Source organism: Barbus barbus (genome assembly GCF_936440315.1).
Source record: "Barbus barbus genome assembly, chromosome: 17".
NCBI classification, from domain to species: Eukaryota; Metazoa; Chordata; class Actinopteri; order Cypriniformes; family Cyprinidae; genus Barbus; species Barbus barbus.
Genome location: NC_136745.1, coordinates 10460351 through 10479603, shown reverse-complemented (window position 1 = coordinate 10479603; position 19253 = coordinate 10460351). Strand labels below are relative to the sequence as shown.

The following is a 19253-nucleotide window of genomic DNA, read 5'->3' as shown; positions in this document are numbered from 1 at the left end:
AAGTTTCTTCTTCTCTGAAATTGCACCGGCGTCCCCTGTTCTCCTCTTTAATTAAAAAAGGGCCAGCATTAAAGAATCTCCTGAGCAAACCGCCTAAACGACTTCCTGAATATTTAAACGATGGTTCTGGAACGTTTCTCACTGGTGCTGTGCAGGGAATCGCTGTAAGTGGCAAAAGAAGCATCAAACCTTGACTGAAGCGTTTTGGGTTTGGTTTCTGTGCCTGTGAAATTTCCTCAGATTTACCGCTTTTATTTTTTCTGAACCTATTCCCTGCATCCCCTCTCTGTTATTTCTCTCTCTCTGTCTTATTCAGTCCCCCCTTGTCTGGAATTCATTACCTTTGTATGATAGCATCAGGGTTTAAAAAACGTAGAGATCATTCCACATCCATACGAGCTTATTTCTTCAAAGGAGACAATTTAAAGCACGCTCATGCTGCTCTTGGGCGTACAGTAAAGACACTCATATCGATGTGGAAAGAATCAGAATCAGAATCAGAATCAGAAAGAGCTTTATTGCCAAGTGTGTTTGCACACACAAGGAATTTGTCTTGGTGTTATAAGCTTCCAGTACAGAAAGTACAAACATAGTGCAGACAACATATAATTAAGGTGATAAAGAACACTAATGAAGAGAATATACAATAATTAAGAATAACAATAGTAAAAAAAAAAAAAAAAAAAAAAATATACAGAAAAGAGACATGACCATAGACAGAACTGTGAATGTGCATGTGTCCTATGTGCAGATGAAGGTTTGATGGGTTATTTACAGATGTACAGTACCGGGGTGTGTTATGTGTTGTTCAGGTGGGATACGGCCTGGGGGAAAAAACTGTTCTTGTGTCTGGCTGTTCTGGTGCTCAGTGATCTGTAGCGCCGGCCAGAGGGCAACAGTACAAAGAGAGAGTGAGCTGGGTGTGAGGGGTCCAGAGTGACTTTCTTAGCCCTTTTCCTCACTCTGGAGGTGTAAAGTTCTTGGAGGCTGGGCAGAGGGGGACCGATAATTCTCTCAGCAGTCCTAACTGTCCGTTGTAGTCTTCTGATGTCTGTTTTGGTAGCTGAACCAAACCAAACAGTTATAGAAGAACATAGGACAGACTCGATGATTGCAGAGTAGAACTGTTTCAGCAGCTCCTGAGGCAGGTTGAACTTCCTTAGCTGGCGGAGGAAATACAGCCTCTGCTGGGCCTTTTTCGCAATAGAGTCAATGTGATTGTCCCACTTCAGGTCCTGGGAGATGGTGGTGCCCAGGAATCTGAATGACTCTACTGAAGTCACAGTGCTGTTCATGATGGTGAGTGGGGGGAGAGCAGGGGGGTTTCTCCTGAAGTCCACTATCATCTCCACAGTTTTGAGCGTGTTCAGCTCCAGGTTGTTAAGACTGCACCAGACAGCCAGCTGCTCAACTTCCTGTCTGTAAGCAGACTCGTCACCATCCTTGATGAGGCCTATGACTGTAGTGTCGTCCGCAAACTTCAGGAGCTTGACAGAGGGGTCCTTTGATGTGCAGTCATTCGTGTAGAGGGAGAAGAGCAGTGGGGAGAGAACGCAACCCTGAGGGGCGCCAGTGCTGATGGTGAGAGTCCTGGATGTGAGTTTGCCCAGCCTCACTAGCTGCTGCCTGTCTGTCAGGAAGCTGGTGATCCACTGACAGATGGAGGAGGGCACAGAGAGCTGTCTCAGTTTGTCTGAGAGAAGGTCAGGTATGATGGTATTGAAGGCCGAGCTGAAGTCCACAAATAAGATCCTTGCATAATTCCCAGGTTTGTCGAGGTGTTGCAGGATGTAATGCAGTCCCATATTGACAGCGTCATCCACAGACCTGTTTGCTCTATAGGCAAACTGAAGAGGATCCAGCAAGGGTCTAGTGATGTCCTTCAGGTAGGCCAGGACCAGTCTCTCAAGTGACTTCATGACCACAGACGTGAGTGCGACAGGTCTGTAGTCATTAAGTCCAGTGATTTTGGGCTTTTTGGGGACGGGAATGATGGTGGAGCGTTTGAAGCAGCAGGGAACTTCACACAGCTCCAGAGATCTGTTGAAGATTTGTGTAAAGATGGGGGCCAGTTGGTCAGCACAGACTTTTAGACAGGCAGGTGAAATACCGTCTGGTCCTGAAGCTTTCCTAGATTTCTGTTTTCTGAAGACCCGGTTCACATCCTCTACACAGACTTTAAACGCAGGTAGAATGGTGGGGGAGCGAGTAAGGGGGGTTGCAGGGGGGGAAGGTGAATGTGTGAAGTGCAGATCAGAGCGGGTGTTGGGTGTCAGTCTGGCCTTTTCAAATCGGCAGTAAAACACATTGAGATCGTCAGCCAGTTGTTGATTCTCCACAGACTGTGGGGGTGGTGTCTTGTACATGGTGATGTTCCTCAGACCAGTCCATACCGACGCCGGATCGTTGGCTGAAAGTTCTTTTTTCAACTTCTCAGAGTAGTTCTTTTTAGCCACTCTGATCTCCTTTGTTAGTCTGTTCCTGGCCTGGTTATACAAGATTTTATCCCCACTTCTGTAAGCGTCCTCTTTGGCCTGACGAAGCTGTTTGAGTTTCCCAGTAAACCACGGTTTATCATTATTGAATGATAAGAATGTCCTGGTGGGGATGCATATATCCTCACAGAAACTGATATATGATGTTACAGTCTCTGTGAGTTCATCCAGATCGGTGGCAGTGGCTTCAAAAACAGTCCAATCAGTGAGGTCAAAACAAGCTTTTAAATCTTGCTCTGCTTCATTAGTCCATCTCTTAACGGTTCTTAATACGGGCTTAGAAGATCTGAGTTTTTGCCTATAGGTCGGTATGAGATGAACCAAACAGTGATCAGAGAGCCCCAGAGCTGCCCGTGGGACAGAGTGATATGCATCTTTAATTATTGTGTAACAATGATCCAATGTATTACTGTCTCTGGTGGGACATGTAACGTGCTGTCTGTATTTTGGCAGTTCGCGGGAGAGATTTGCTTTATTAAAATCTCCAAGAATGATTAAAAAAGAGTCCGGGTACCTTTGCTCTGTTTCAGATATTTGTTCAGCCAGCTGTTGCATCGCGGCGCTCACGCACGCGTCCGGAGGCACGTACACATTCAGGAGAATGAAGGAGGAAAGCTCTCGGGGTGAATAGAACGGCTTACAGTTTATGAAGAAGGCCTCCAAATTAGGAGAACACATCTTCTTCAGAGTTGTTACATCTGAACACCAACCTTCATTTATGTAGAAACATAGTCCACCACCTCTCGTTTTCCCCGTTAGCTCCGTGATGCGGTCTGATCTGAACAGCTGATATCCCGGCAAATGAAGCATGTTATCCGGGATGTTTTCACTCAGCCAGGTTTCAGTGAAGCACAATGCAGCAGAGTTTGAAAAGTCCTTATTTGTGTGGGTGAGGAGAAGTAGTTCATCCATTTTGTTAGGAAGGGATCGGAGATTCGCTAGATGAATGCTTGGGAGCGCAGTTCGGAAGCCGCGTTCGCGGAGTTTAACCAGCGCGCCGGCGCGCTTCCCTCTTTTCCGTCTGAGCGCGCGTTTGACTAGGACCGCTGCCCCTCCGACCAAAACATCCAACAAAGCGTCTGAATAATCAAAAACCGGAAAAAAATTGTCCGGTGTGTGTTGCCTTATGTCCAGTAGTTCGTCTCTGGTAAAACTGACAGTAGGAAAATGACTAAACACAGAACAAACAAACAAAAACAACAAAAGTACGGGAGCGTTCCACACCACAGCAGCCATACTCGGCGCCATCTTGAGTATAGACGTATAGTTTTTAAATCCTACTGCTTTCATACAACGCTATAATGAGGGCAAAAAAGCAACATAAACATGGTCCCTACGACTTAATTAATTAATAATATGCAAATATAGTGTTTATTAATATCCTGAATTAACTTTTGTCTTCACTTGCATTTTAGTTTAAGCTTTAGTAATTTTAGTACAGTATGCGCATTTGACATTTTTATTAGTTTTTAATATTTTTATGTAGCTTTATCTTTTCAGTTTTGGTTTTAGTAATTTGTAGTTTTTAAATTTAATCTTAACATTTTTGTACTTTTATATCAAAAACAGTTTTGAATAGTTTGTTAACCCTGCAGCTTAGGAGCTGAAGTCCTCTAAAGTCATATGACATTTGTCTAAGTTGTTATTTACTGAAAATCAATTGGTCTTTGACATCAAACATGTATTGCATTTTGATGTACCAAATTTGAATATGCACATATCATATGTGCATGATATTTAAAGAGGAAAGATTCAAATTAGAATTCATAGTTTTTCTCCTGTTGTGTTCTGCAGAAGAAAGAGAATTCGTAGGGTTCAGAACGACATGAGGGTGAGTAAATAATGACTCACTTTAGCTGAGCTATTCATTAAAGCCGTCTGTAATTCCTCAAGGTTTCTTGGGAAAGCCGCCTGCAGTGCTATTAAAATGGCAGGGGGCATCTTTCATTTTTTACCTTGTTCCATTTTCACTTTTTATTCATTTTTCCCACTCCTTGTCTCAAAACAAATCACTCTTTCCTGAAGTCAGAAATCACTTTTGCGCTTTCAAATTATAGTCAGATCGTACATTAACACCGTGTTTGATTCACATCGGTCTCTAAGCACTCAACAAATCACAGATAAATTCACAATCATCGCAATGAAGTCTGAAACTCTTGACTTTTTAAAAAGAACTCCCAATGGTTGCTTTGTTGAATTATTTTTCAGAGCTCCTTTAATGTTGCGTTTCTTTATTAGTTTTGTTCTGCTTTAAGCTTTCTAGTAAATCATAAGGGGAAATGCTCTATTTTAATGTATTTTTATGGTAAGACGCAGGCATCCAGAGGATAACAGTAAATCACATTATAAAGGAGGGAAAGAAAAACGCTTTATATTCTTATCAAGTTATTTATTTTCTTTGCTTTGTTGGCTGTTCTTTATCCTTACCCCTGCGATACGAACACTGTCTTACAGTCTGGGACTCATCCGTCTCCATTACTGCACCTCAATGTGATAGCAGTTTACTTCTGGCTTGCTGCTGGAAAACGAGTGCCCTAAAACTGCCACTGCTAGCAGGTATTTGCAGACGGGACACCCCCACGGCCCTTTACGGGCGGCCGTCCTCATGCTGTTATTGAGGTGAAATTGGCCATCTACTCTAGGAATAGTTGAAGTGTTTTCCTGAAGCAAATTTTTGTTTGTTATTTTAGAGCAGAGCTTCATTGTTGAAGCTGTTGTATTGTTCCTTTTAGGTCTTTTTAAAAGTTTGCATGCCCGTAAAACAGCCTAAACCAGCCTAAGAGGGTTTTCTGGTCTGGTCTGGTCTGGTCTGGCCCAGACTGGTTAGTCAGGTCTGGTTTGATGATTTTAAATGGGTTTTAGAAACTGCAAAAAATGATTTTCTTACACAATATGTCTTGTTTTCCAGTTGAATCTAAACATTTTTCAATCAAGTTGCATTTACTTGAAGTGTACGGAAGCGTATTGCATTCATTTGAGGAAAAAAATCTACTCTCTTTTTCTGAATTAATGACTTAATTATCTCATAATTCTACACACACACACACACACACACTATGGAAGTCAGTGGATACCAGCAACTGTTTGATTACCAGCATTCTTCAAAATATCTTCTTTTATGTTCAACTGAAGAAGGAAACAGGTTTAGAACAATATGAGGTTGAGTAAATGTTGACAATTTTCATTTTTGGGTGCACTACCCCTTTAATGTTTAATAATTTACACAAGGAATGATTTTAGCTTTTACTTGACAGTGATGTGTTGGGCAATCACAGCATATTAGGAATTTCCTAAGCTAATTTACGGCTTGCGTTTTCCCGCCGCCGCTGACTTAAATCACACCTGTCAATGCACAATATTTCCTCACACCGCTGGCAGATATTAGGCCGCAAGTGAGGCAGCGTTTTCAAATGGCTTATTCACAGTGCTTGTCATTAGCGTGCATTAACTCGGGCGGGAGGGAAGGCTAGTCATTAGCATACGTTTAGTGGGCTCATGAATATTTGAACCGCTGCGAGCAGAGGACTGGTTGTTAGCGTAGCATCATTAGTGTTAGCGGCAGTAAGAGCGTTTGGCCGGCCAGCTGTGAGCGCAGTGGTACAGGGCCCTGGAGTGTGTGAAGGACGGCTGTTTAGTGTGTGTGTGTACGGCTTCAGAGTACCACTGAGGGAATCAAGTGGCTCCGACGCACTGAGAGACTCTTTGATGTGAAACAGAGTCGATCGTATTCGTGTCCCTGATGGCAGAGAGAGAGAGAGAGAGCTGCGTCTCCGCAGCTTAGCGCTAAAACCTCAGTGATTTGCTCCAGTGGAGAGAAGAGCATTCCAGCGTCTCTCCCGCACGCTTACACAAACACACGTTGCACAAATATACACAAACATACAGCTGGATCTGCGACGAACTGACAAGAAATTAGGAAAATTGATTTGTTTTTTTTTTGTTTTTTTAAACAATATTTTAAATGACATTGCAGAAAAGTGCTTAAATGATTGATTTATTAATGTATATTTTTATACAATATTATGTATATTATATTTTAATTGTATTTAAAAATAGTATGTTATATATATGCAAAAATTCAGATTTTTTTGTCTAAAATTTGTAATCTTTAACATTTTTATAAGTAACTAATTTAATTACACATTTTTCCTTAGTATCTGTAACTAATTACAATTACTTTTTTGTAATTAAATTACATAATTCCGTTACATGTAACTAGTTAATGCAATTAATTATGATTAATTTGACAGCACTACTGTAAACTATTTATTTTGTGAAAATAATTTCTATCAATTTTATTAAATAGTTATAATATAATATCAGTTTTTTTAATGAATTATTTTACAGATGTTTTTAGTTATCTGTGCGCATGTATAATTTAATTTTAAAATGTATGTAGTGATGTTACATTTAAGTAAATGTTTAAATATTAATACATAAATTTAAATAATTTTAGATAATAATAAAATAAATATTAGCAATGTATTAGTAATTATATTCATTTAGATTTAATAATATATATATATATATATATATATATATATATATATATATATATATATATATATATATATATATATATATATTTAATTTCTGTTTCAGGAATCTGAAGGGACGTTGCCCAACCTACTGGTTCTGTGTGGAGACCACGGCATGTCTGAAACCGGCAGTCACGGCGGATCGTCGGAGCCGGAAATCAACACGCCCCTTGTGCTCATCAGCCCCGCCTTCAGGAGGAAAGGTGAGTAGAAACAGACTGTTGGTGGGTGTTCTCTAAAGAAGGCTCTGTATTGAGAAATTTGACTATTGGCTTGCCAAAAAAATCCTATGTTAGGGAAAAAAAAAAAGACATTATCTCATGGTGTTTTGAAGGAAAGTTTACTCACATTAAGGTTCTCCTCTAGACGTAAAGGTTATGCGACTCTTTGAAGTTCAAGAAAAACATTTTGGATGATCTTCTATTGATTTTCCAAAGTTTCTCTGTTTGAAACTGAAGTTATTTTAAGCCTGGGTTGTATATTTGATGTCTTGGTTTTTCAGTAAAGTACACTCACTGGCCACTTTATCATCCACATCCATTTCCACATCCTGTTCCACCACATCCCAAAAGTGCTCTATTGGATTGAGATCTGGTGACTGTGGAGGAGTAAAGTGAACTCATTGTCATGTTCAAGAAACCAGTCTGAGATGATTTGAGCTTTGTGACGGTGCATTATCCTGCTGGAAGTAGCCATCAGAAGATGGGTACACTGTAGTCATAAAGGGATGGACATGGTCAGCAACAATACTCAGGTAGGCTGTAGCGTTTAAACGATGCTCAGTTGGTACTAAGGGGCCCAAACTGTGCCAAGAAAATATCCCCCAGACCATTACACCACCACCACCAGCCTGAACCGTTGAGACAACGCAGGATGGATCCATGCTTTCATGTTCTTTACGCCAAATTCTGACCCTACCATCTGAATGTCGCAGCAGAAATCGAGACTCATCAGACCAGGCAACATTTTTCCAGTCTTCCGTTGTCCAATTTTGGTGAACCTGTGTGAATTGTAGCCTCCGTTTCCTGTTCTTAGCTGACAGGAGCGGCACCCGGTGTGGTCTTCTGCTGCTGTAGCCCATCTGCTTCAGGGTTCGAAGTGTTGTGCGTTCAGAGATGGTATTCTGCAAACCTTGGTTGTAACGAGTGGTTATTTGAGTTACTGTTGCCTTTCTATCATCTCTAACCAGTCTGCCCATTCTCCTCTGACCTCTGACATCAAACCCTAGAGATGGTTGTGCGTGAAAATCCCAGTAGATCAGCAGTTTTTGAAAAGCTTGTGGTCTTCCCCGTGCTGATGCTTGGTTTGAACTTCAGCAAGTCATCTTCACCACATCTAGATGCCTAAATGCATTGAGTTGCTGCCATGTGATTGGCTGATTAGCAATTTGTGTTACCAAGCAATTGAACAGGTGTATCTAATTAAGTGGCCGGTGAATGTATATTGGCCAGACTTAGTGCAATCCGCACACAAAATTCCTCCCACAATTGTTAAGCCGTATCCAATAATGGCCGTATGACAGATATCTAGCTAAACAAGGGCTCTAATAGTTCACTGTCTCCCGCAAAGAAGCTTTGCGCACAATAAACATTTTTGTAAATCAGTCCCCAGACTGAGAGTCGGCGTGACTGGGGTGATCACTTTTCATCTTTATCTTGCTTTAAATCAAACTGACAAATAACAACCAGCATATTTACACATGCATTTAAGAGAATTAATGTCTTTGTGAGGAACGGGGGCTGATCGTGTTGCTGATGCTCCAGGTAATGATATTATTTACCATTTTACTGCAAAAGCTCAAGAAACAGGAAGCTACAGTAGAGTCTCACAGAATCAAAGGTCTGTTTAAGCGCACGACACAGAACAATGCTTAAATCAAAAACGGTTGCATTTTTCAGATCAGTGTTAATGACTGTGCAAGATTTTCTTAGAATGTGCAAAGCTGTGTGCTTCTGTTCATCTGTTTGGGAGTTATTTCAACCATTCTTGCATTTTAAATCATTTGCAAGAGCACAAAATAGGATCTGCTTTTGTTAGAGTTTAATCTGTAGACATTTTTTGCATAATCAAGACCGTATCTCTAAAGTACTGATGAAGGGCAATTATTCCACTAAAAAAGAGCCTGATGTGTTTCACACTTTCTTTGCTTGCACATTTGCAATTATTTGCATTCTTTTATTGCATTTTTATTTTTCTCCCTATTTTAGTCAAGGTTTCTTGCATCAGAGACAGCCAAAATGAGTTTTTTTCATTATCATTTCCATCCTTTCTGGTCCTCAAAATTATAGTTAATGTTGTAATTTAATGCTGGTTATCATTCAATAAAAATTACAGTACATTTTGTTTTATTCTGGTTTAGAATGTTGACTTTTCAAATCAGTCAGTTCACATCGGATAAAGTCAAGTACATTGTTTTTCTTGTAAAATTTTATTTTACTTCCAAGTATGTCATCACTTTGACTTTTAAATGATAAAATCATGTTTAAAAATATTTGATATTTTATTAGAAAGATTTTATTTTGTAAGATTTTTTTGTTTGTTTTTAAAAGAAGTCTCTTATGCTCAAAAATAGAGTAAAAATATGAAATATTACAATTTAATGTAATTTATTCCAGTGATGCAAACTAAATTTTAAGCAGCCATTATTCCAGTCTTCAGTGTCACATGGTCCATCAGACGTCATTGTAATTTCTTATTATGACCTGTCTTTTTTTGTGAAAAAATTATGTTGTTTACATTTTTTCTCAGGATTCTTTGATGTACATAAAATACAAAAGAACAGCATTTATTAGAATTTGTGTCATTATAAATGTCTTTAACGTAACTTTTGATCAATTTAATAGATCTTGCTGAATAAAATTATTAATAAATTATAAAAAAAAAAAAAAAAAATCATGTTGACCCTAAAGTTTTCAACAGCAGTGTAGAAAGTTAAAGTTCTACTGTACGGCTTTCTAGATGTGCTCTTTCTCTCATATCCTACATAGACTCATGTAGTTGTTCGCTGCACATTAAATCACAAATGTCTGTGACAGTCTGATTGCATTAGAGGAAATCTGCGGTGAGTTGCTGGATAATTTTACGGCCCGAGGGTTTTAAATTACCCACTGATTCATCTCTGTCTAATAATATGAAGCATTAATTCATTTTTTCCCTACTGTTTTATAATGGATTAATTTGCATGGAGTCTAGTGTGTAATTGATTGTGACACACACACACACACACACACAGAGAGCTGGCGCAGCAGTTGTCACGCTCCTCATGTGACGCAGTACACGCAGCGAGCACATTACGCTCTCATAACCACGTGTTGATAAACACACACACACACACGCTATACTCGCGCCCTAGAGTGTGAAAATCTGTGAGAAATGCTCATTATCCACTTCCACTCATCCCTATATTCTCTCTCTCTTTTTCCCTCCTAAATGAAAGTGTGGAGTGGCAAAGCATCTGTCTACACCAGACTGGCAGGGTGAATGTGATAATTGTTTCTTTTCCTGCCTGATCTATTTTTGTGATCTCTTACTTATTTATACGCATGCACACACGCATTCACACCAGCTTTCTCGTGCAGCACACTGTTTTTATTTAAAGATGAGCTCATATTCTCACCCGCTGCATGCGGCGCTTTCATGCTGACCTCATCGTCTATCATACTGCTGTAGCCGCAGGTAAAACCAGCGCCGTCCGGAAAGAGACACGGCAGACTTGTTAATAAGCAGCTGAATTTTTCTGTTTACTTTTTTGTATATGCATAAACTGAACCTGAATGGACTTCCTTCATATATTTGTAACTTTGAAAATTGGAGCGATTCAGACCAGTGACTCAATTCAGTCACATTTAACAATTGATTTGCAGATTCTTTTAAGGATATGTGTGTTTATTTTTGTGCACAGCCAGCAAGGACAGTGAAAAAAAGCAACGCAACCATTCAGCTAAATTATAGATACAGTTTTGAGTTAGCGCTACAGATTCATCAGTAGCGCAGTGCAGGAAACACCGACTTAATCAAACGCTGATGTTGGTCTTGTTGATGTGAAGAATATATTATAGATTTAGCGTGTATAAATAATTTTTACTTGGTGTCATCAACTTCCTGCTAGAGATGAAGTGATCTGCATTCATTAATTAATATGTAAATATGTCGTCATTTTGGGTGTCAGGAACGAGAACAAAATTAGTAGAAAGATTTCGAATGGATGGATAGATATATAAATTGATGGATGGATGTATAAATAGATGGAAGGGTGGATAGATTTATAAATCGACGGATGTATGAATATATTAACTGATGGATGGATTAATGGATGGTCGAATGGATGGATGTTTAAATGGATGGATAATAGATGGGTGGACAGATGGATGAATACATGGATAAATGGATGGATGGATGGATAGATAGATGGATAAATAGATGGATGGATGGATGGATGGATGGATAGATGTATAAATGGATGGATGGATAAATATATAAATTGATGGAGGGATGAATGGATGGTCAGATGGATGATAGATGGGTGGACAGATGGATGAATAGATGTATGGATGTATGGATAAATGGATGGATAGAGATATAGATGTATGTACACTGCCGCTCAAAAATTTGGGATCAGTAGGATTTTTATTGTTTTATAAAGAAGTTTCTTCTGCTCATCAAGCTGAATTTATTTGATCAAAAATACAGAAAAAACAGTAATATTGTGAAATATTATTGCAATTTAAAAGAACAGTTTTCTATCTTAATGTACTTTAAAATATAATTTATTCCTGTGAATAAATTACTCCACTCTTCACAGTGTCACATGATCCTTCAGAAATTATTCTAATATGCTGATTTATTATCAATGTTGGAAACAGTTGTGCTGCTTAATATTTTTTATATATATATTTTTTATATTTTAAAGTATATTAAGATAGAAAACCGTTATTTTAAATTGCAATAATATTTCACAATATTACTGTTTCAGTATTTCTGATCAAATAAATTCAGCCTTGATGAGCAGAAGAAAATCCTACTGATCCTAAACTTTTGAGCGGCAGTGGATGGATGGATCGATGGATGGATAGATAGATGTATAAATGGATGGATGTACATGTATAATCGGATGGATATATGTATAAATGCCTAAATGGATGGATGGATAGATGTATTAATAAATGGGTTTATAAATGGATGGATGGATGATGGGTATTTAAAAATGGATGGATGGATAGATGTATAGAGGAATAGATGTATGGATGGTAGGGTGTATAGATAGACAGATAGATAGATATGTTCATCCAATCCTGAGATTTCGTAGAGAGGAAGGAGAGCTCCACTTCATTATGAGGGAGCTGCGTGATTATCAAAACACCTCTCAAAATGCTTGCTACGGATGTGAAAAATACAGAAAATTGAAACCGATCCAAATTTTTTATGACCGACGAAAGTTTTGGAGGCAGTGTGTTAACGTGACTGACACAACGTGAGGTTTTATTTACTTTTAACGTGAAAATTTCAGATGAAAATTTCAAACTCGGTGTGCAATGCCCTTAAGTCTTAAAGCCAGTGAGCGGTTAATGACACGTATCTTGCTGTTGCAGCGGGATTTGAGGAGCCGGGTGTCCTGGAGCAGGTGGACCTGACCCCCACCCTCGCACTGGGTCTGGGGTTACCCATCTCCAAGAACAGCGTGGGCCATTTGATTCCAGCTGTGTTTGAGGAGTTATCACTCAGAGAACAGCTGCGCCTCCTGCAGATCAACGGACACCAGCTCAGCCGCCTCCTACAGGACAGCAATCCCACCTTCCACAAGGGTGAGTTCACATGTGCAGTACAAAGCTAATGCATACAACAGCATTCCCACAGAGCCATGATCAGTCCACAAACCATTCAAACACAAATAGCGAGTGATTGGGCTCTTTGTAAGTCAGGGAAATTGGTTACTTATTGGCCAGTATGCTGCAAAGTTTATTCAAACTTCATGTTCAAAGTCAGAAGGTCCCAAGACACATTTGAGATGGATAGCTGTCCAGTCACCTCTGGTTTGAGATGTATATAAGGTCTGACTCGGCCAATTTCGGACAGATATGTAAACTTTACTCCTCCCAGATGGAGCATCGTCAGCAGCAGTGGAAGTTTGGGAGCCTCACAATCCACATGTTAATTGGTAATGATTGATGAGACACGCGGATGTACCTTAAGCTCTTAATTGCCATCAAAGAGAGCATTCAACAGAAAATTTTGCTGACTGGCATTAGCGTGAAGAAAATGTCACTATATTTGCATATAGCACAGGATTTGCAGGTTTCCGTTGTGTGGAGGCCAAGTGTAAATAGTGTGCATCCATTCGGATAGCAGTTTTATCAATCAAGATACATGAAGTGTAAAAAAGTTCCAAGAGATTTCCCAAGAGTTTTTTGTCTCAACTGAAATACTCAAATATTGTCTCAAAAAGATGGATAGATGATGTATAAATGGATGGATGGACGCATGTGTAAATGGATGGATGATGGATAGATGGATGAATGGAAGTACTCAAATATTGTCTAAAAAAATAAAAAAAATAATGAGGTCTGGATGTAAAACCTGAACTTTTTTACCTTGATGTCTTGTTGATGTGTTAATGATTAACATTTTACATACATAACTAGTTAGTTTTTTTTTTTTTTTTTACTCGAACAGAAACTTATTAAAAATAGTTTTCAGTAATTTAAATAAAGCTGAAATAAAATGTTAAGAAATGTCAGAAAAAATATTTTATGAAAAGCTTGAAAGCCTAAAACTACAAAACAAACTACGGTTTGTTTTGGTTTTAGATTTAAGTTAAAACTAAAGCTAAAACTGAAATACAAATAAATTCAATCTAAATTTAAATATTAATAGCATTTAACAACATTACTAAAACTTTAAAACTTGTACAAAAAAAAAAACTGAAACTGCTATTTAATCATTAAATATTATTAAATACTATTAAATAATACTAAAGTAAGAGTCAGAGTCTCTCAGAGTGTCTCTCACACTACAGTTGGCTACTATCTAGGGCTTTTGTCTCAAAAAGGCAACTTGCTTCAGTCTTGTAGTGTGTGCTATGCTTTAGTTGTCAATCCAGTCCAGTTTTGTATTCCTGTTTTGCTGTTCATGAGCTTGATACTCAAAACGTTGTCAGTAACCCGACATAAGAGCATGGGTTTGAGTACACAGACATGACTGGGCATTTAGAGCACTTTAAAGCCATAGAAATAGAGAATTTATACCCTTTAGCCCAAGGCTAGATGTGTGTGTATGTGTGTTTGTGTGTCCTCTGCTGTCTCTTTAGCACTTTGGTTGCATTTTCTCTCAGTGGGATATCTGGCCTCCCACAAACATCCATCTCTGGCTCATTCACTTCTCGAATCTTACAGTATTGAGTGTTTTGCTGGGTTATGAGGTGTAAGTGTGTTTATACAGGGTTAGAGTGTTTGATGGTGATGTCTGCTGACATTTTCACAGATTCGTGTTGCTGTTTTCTAAGTGCATGTCTTTTGTAGCCAGACATTTTGACTCGTTATAAATCTTAATCACAGCTTATTCTGGCTACAAACTGTCCACTCAGACAGGAAGAGATTGCTTGACTGACATGTAAAGCAACCAGAATAGTTCTTTTTGTTTGTGTGTGTATCTAAATTTGTTATTAGCACAATAATAGATTGCTGCATTCAAATTAGTGCACAGCAAAGTCGATCCGCGAGCAGCTGCACAGATGCTGATGCATCCCACCGGATGAGGATCCGCTTTTATGGTGGGAAGAATATGCTAAGCCGGCAGAGTGTATTTTGTTCACAGCTGGGCCGTGCTTTTTGAATGAGAACATGTGACGGGATGAAAATGCGATTTTCCTTTATGTAAACACTATTTATATATGTGCACAAAATGTGGCAGTCTAATTATTCATGCATATGATTTGATTTTTATTTTTTATTTTTTAAGACTATGTACGTGTCATATTTATTGTTAAATAACTTTGTATTTATCTGTATTTCAATTTTTTTTATAATAAATTACTTTTTTTTTTTTTTTTTTTTACAAATACTTGAGTACAAAATTAAATGTATATTTAAATATATATTTAATTGATTTATCTATCATTTAATAAAACTAGATCTGGGTAACAAACTATTTTTTTATTTTTACTATCTACATTTGTTTGTGCCTGTTATTTTTACTTTTTATGTATTGTTTAGGGCCTGTTAAGCCAAAAATACATATAAAAATACAACAAAATATTTAATTTTATTTTATTTAAATAGATGAACAGACATTAATGTAAAGACATTACCATTTCGTTTTTCTAACAAAAATTCCATAGTTCTTGTTCTTCTTGAGATTCCTTATGTTCTGATAATATAACTTACAACACTAAACCTGTGTGTTCTCACTGCTGGAAATTGCGTAAAGCTGGCCAAAATTTACAATTTCAGCAAACTCTTGACATTTTTTTTTTTGTTTGCAATATGCATTAGACATTGAAGTTCCCCTCTTTCACCTGCACTCGAGTGAAGGTTCAAGAGGCGTGTGGAGGTTGAGATCTGATGAGGACGACATACCGCCTCAGCCCACTTTCGTCCTTCTTTTCTATGAAATTCAAAAATATGAGATTTTTAGAGGTCAGCACTTCAGTCTCTGTGTGACGTACAGGCAGATTTTACCTCACTTCACCCATGTCTGTCTTGCTCTCTTTAGGATGTAGAAACTTCTCCATCATGCTTTGCAGCCTAATGAAGCACTTAATTAAATTGCTGATGAATTATTGTGATTTAAGGGGAGAATCATTCATCTTTTCTAAGCACATTGACCTGAAAGCGAGACGTCGGAGGTTTTCTCCTGATAACACTTTTCCCACGGTAACACGCTGAGAGCTGAAGCTCATGACGGCACACCATTAAAATGCAACATGCAGCAGAACCCTGAGTCACACTAGAGATCTTGACCTGCTTTTCCCTGTGTGTGTTTGAAGCAGAGGCAGTGCTCTAAATCTCCATACTAGCATACTGCAGTCTATAGTAAATACTCTACAGTGCATACATTTGTTTTTAAATCTTGGAAATTAATAAAAAGTTATGTTAGTAACTAATTACTTTTTGTGACTAATATATATATATTATACATATATTATATATATATATAACTATGCTGCACATTTGACAAATGAAGGATGTCATCTGGGTATTTCATTCACTATGCACACTATACATACTACATACTGTAAAACTAGTGATAGTATGATAGCATGTGCCATTCCAAAACACCCAGAGGTGTTTTCATTTGTGCCTTTATCAGCACTTTCATCCAGAATGCGTTATGAATTGCATTAAGTACAGCCTGAGCGCACGCATACACACACGCACACACATATTTATTTTAATATAGCTCAGCAAATAAAAGCCCAGATCCACTTAAACCAGATAGGATCTTCACAGACCATCATCAACACAAATGAGTGATAATTCCAGCGTCATATTGGTTCAAAGCTTTATTAAAAGGCATTTTAATGGAAGGTGACGCAGACGTCCTGAGGAGGATCTCAAAGAGGCTGGTGTGTGAGACATCCGTCATCATGACAGGATCATCCAGAATCCTGCACTGGCCAGATGAATAGACACTGTCCTGCCACACACACACACACACACACATATGCACACACATGGGCCCTGCTGTGTGCTGCGGTTTGTTTGAAGAGCTCTACTGATCTCCCTTCTGGTGCGTGTGTGTGTGCGTGCGTGTGTGCGTGCGTCAGAACAAGTCCGATCTGTTCCTCATACACTCACAAAACTGATACTCAAGTGTTTGTGAAAGAGGTAGAGTTGTAACATTAGAATTATCTATATATCTATCTAGTTGTCTGTCTGTCTAGTTGTCTATCCATCCATCGTCTGTCTGTCTGCCTGTCTGTCTATCCGTCTATCCATCCATCCATCCATCCATCCATCCATCCATCGTCTGTCTGTCTGCCTGTCTGTCTAGTTGCCTATCTATGTGGCTGTCTATCTAGCTGTATGTCTATCTAGTTATCTGTTTGTTTGCCTGTCTGTGTGTCTCTCCAGCTATGTGTCTATCTAGTTATCTGTCTATCTGTCAATATATCTAGTTGTCTATCTGTCTGTCTTTCTGTCTGTCTATCATCTGTCTATCCATGTGTCATTTTGTCTATCATTCTGTCTAGTATACTGTCAATTTGTCTTTCAATTTATCTGTTGTTCTGTCGTTGTGTCTGTCCATCTGTCATTATGGCTAGTGTTCTGTCATTCTGTCTTTTGTTCTGTCTATCTTTGTCTGTTGTTATCATTCTTTCTGTCATTCTGTCTATCCATCATTCTGTCATTCAGTCTGTTCTATCTATGTATCTGTCTGTCTGTCTATCTGCTTCTCTCTCCCTTCTCTTTCCTTGTTTTCTTTCTTATTTCCTGCTGTAAATATTCATGAATAATGCCCATTGTTCCAGGCTCATCCCAGTGGATGCTCCGTTTGGCTTTTCTCTAACTCTCCTGCTCTGTGATAAATGCTGTGAATGAAACTTTCATTATTAAACAGAAGCCGCTGTGTCTAAGAGAGAACAGACCATTTTCTGAGAATCATCTTCACAGGCAGAGGTTGCTCATTGCCGTAACTCTATTATGTATCTTGCTCTAATGTGCATGACTTTCAGCTGATACTGTCGAAATAACGCTATGTTTCACTGTCATAAGACTGCGTAACAGTTGACATGGATTCATGAGCTAATTCAGCATAATCATATAATTGATTAATCACAGCCTCGCTTATTTGTGTTATGACAATAGATGAACGTTCCAGCAAAGTGAAGTCATTCATAAGAGAATATATTAATGTGAAAACGCCCCTAATGTTCTGTAATTGTCCCATTCATCACTTTTTCTCTGGGTTAACATGATCTCTGTCAGCAAATCGTGTTTTGGTTTATCACCTTTCTGTCTTCAGGGTTCACGCAGGCACACCGATTAAGATGCTACATAGACGCTCGGGAAAAACAAAAACGTCTGGGAAAGAAATATTAAACATTCACAGGTTTCACATGGCCTGGAGGAATGTGTGGCTTCACATTCTATCTGTCCTAAGCAGCATGCGTGATTAGATTTCATATGCGAGATGCACTGATCATGCATTCTACTAATATAGTATAAGCCACATCCTGCAAAATCATAAGTTAAATATATAGTACTGTATGCCAAAAGTGCTCATATGGTTGATTTTTTTTTTGCATGCAGTAAATATTACAAACAACCCCATTGCTCTACAGATGAAGTGGTCATATGCAACTTTTTCAGTTGCCATGGCAGTTTCAATTAATATTGAATTTTAAATGAATTAATTTAGCGTCCATTAGTATCGTAAGGTAATTTGGCTAGTAATCCAAATTGTACATCCAAATGGTTTGCAACAAAGAGGCTCATTATATAAAGATGCAATTTTAAGTGCATGCTTTTAGCTTTTGTATTAGCATTTAGCTATAGTATTTAAGGCCATTCATTTTGTGCATGCAAACAGTTTGCAACAAAAAAACTTATTGTATAAAGATTAGGTCTGTCAGGTTTTTTTTTTTTATTATTCAATTGCATGACATGTCGATTAATGAATCGCAAATTAATTGCACATCAGTTAGGACCAAGAAATTAGCCCAGAAAAGATTATTTAAAGTCATTATTGTGTTAAATGAAAAAAAGCATTGAATGCAAATGACAAAAATATAGTTGTAGAAAGAAACATTTTGATTCAACGTTTATTTCGCATAAACTTTAAGTCTGTGGCAATAACTTTTTTTTTTTCAGAAGCTGCATCTGATAGGTATGTTTACACAGACTATTAAGAGGTTGCATTAATTTAATTTGCATGGGTTTAAAAAAAACCTTCAAACACCTGATTCATTCTAGAATACAGCAAGTGACTAATTTGTAAATTAATTTGTCTATATATTTAAGGCCATTCGTTGCATAAAGATGCAATTTTAAGTGCATGCTTTTAATGTGTTATATACAAATGCAGCCTGTGTGTGTTCATGGACATGTTTGTGTGTTTTTGCATGCATTGGAGAGTGTGAGCTTGCATATGTTAAGCCAGAGATGTACATTAAGTTTGCAGACAACACATGCTTGGCCAGCGTGTCATCGGTTTTGCATACTTAACGTGTTTAATAACAAACAAGGAGGCGATAGTTTCCTTAAAATTTGTGTCATTGTTATTC

The 19253-nt window shown here is 38.2% G+C and overlaps 1 protein-coding gene across 1 annotated transcript in view; it reads left to right on the top strand.

Moving 5' to 3' along the window:
- The window catches only part of LOC306883571 (GPI ethanolamine phosphate transferase 2-like), a 137894-nt gene that overhangs the window by 33486 nt on the left and 85155 nt on the right, over window positions 1-19253 (top strand). Inside the window, exons 5-6 of the mRNA XM_079438934.1 lie at window positions 7098-7236; window positions 12622-12834. Coding sequence (XP_079295060.1) covers window positions 7098-7236; window positions 12622-12834 — 352 coding nt within the window. The remainder of the gene's footprint in view (window positions 1-7097; window positions 7237-12621; window positions 12835-19253) is intronic.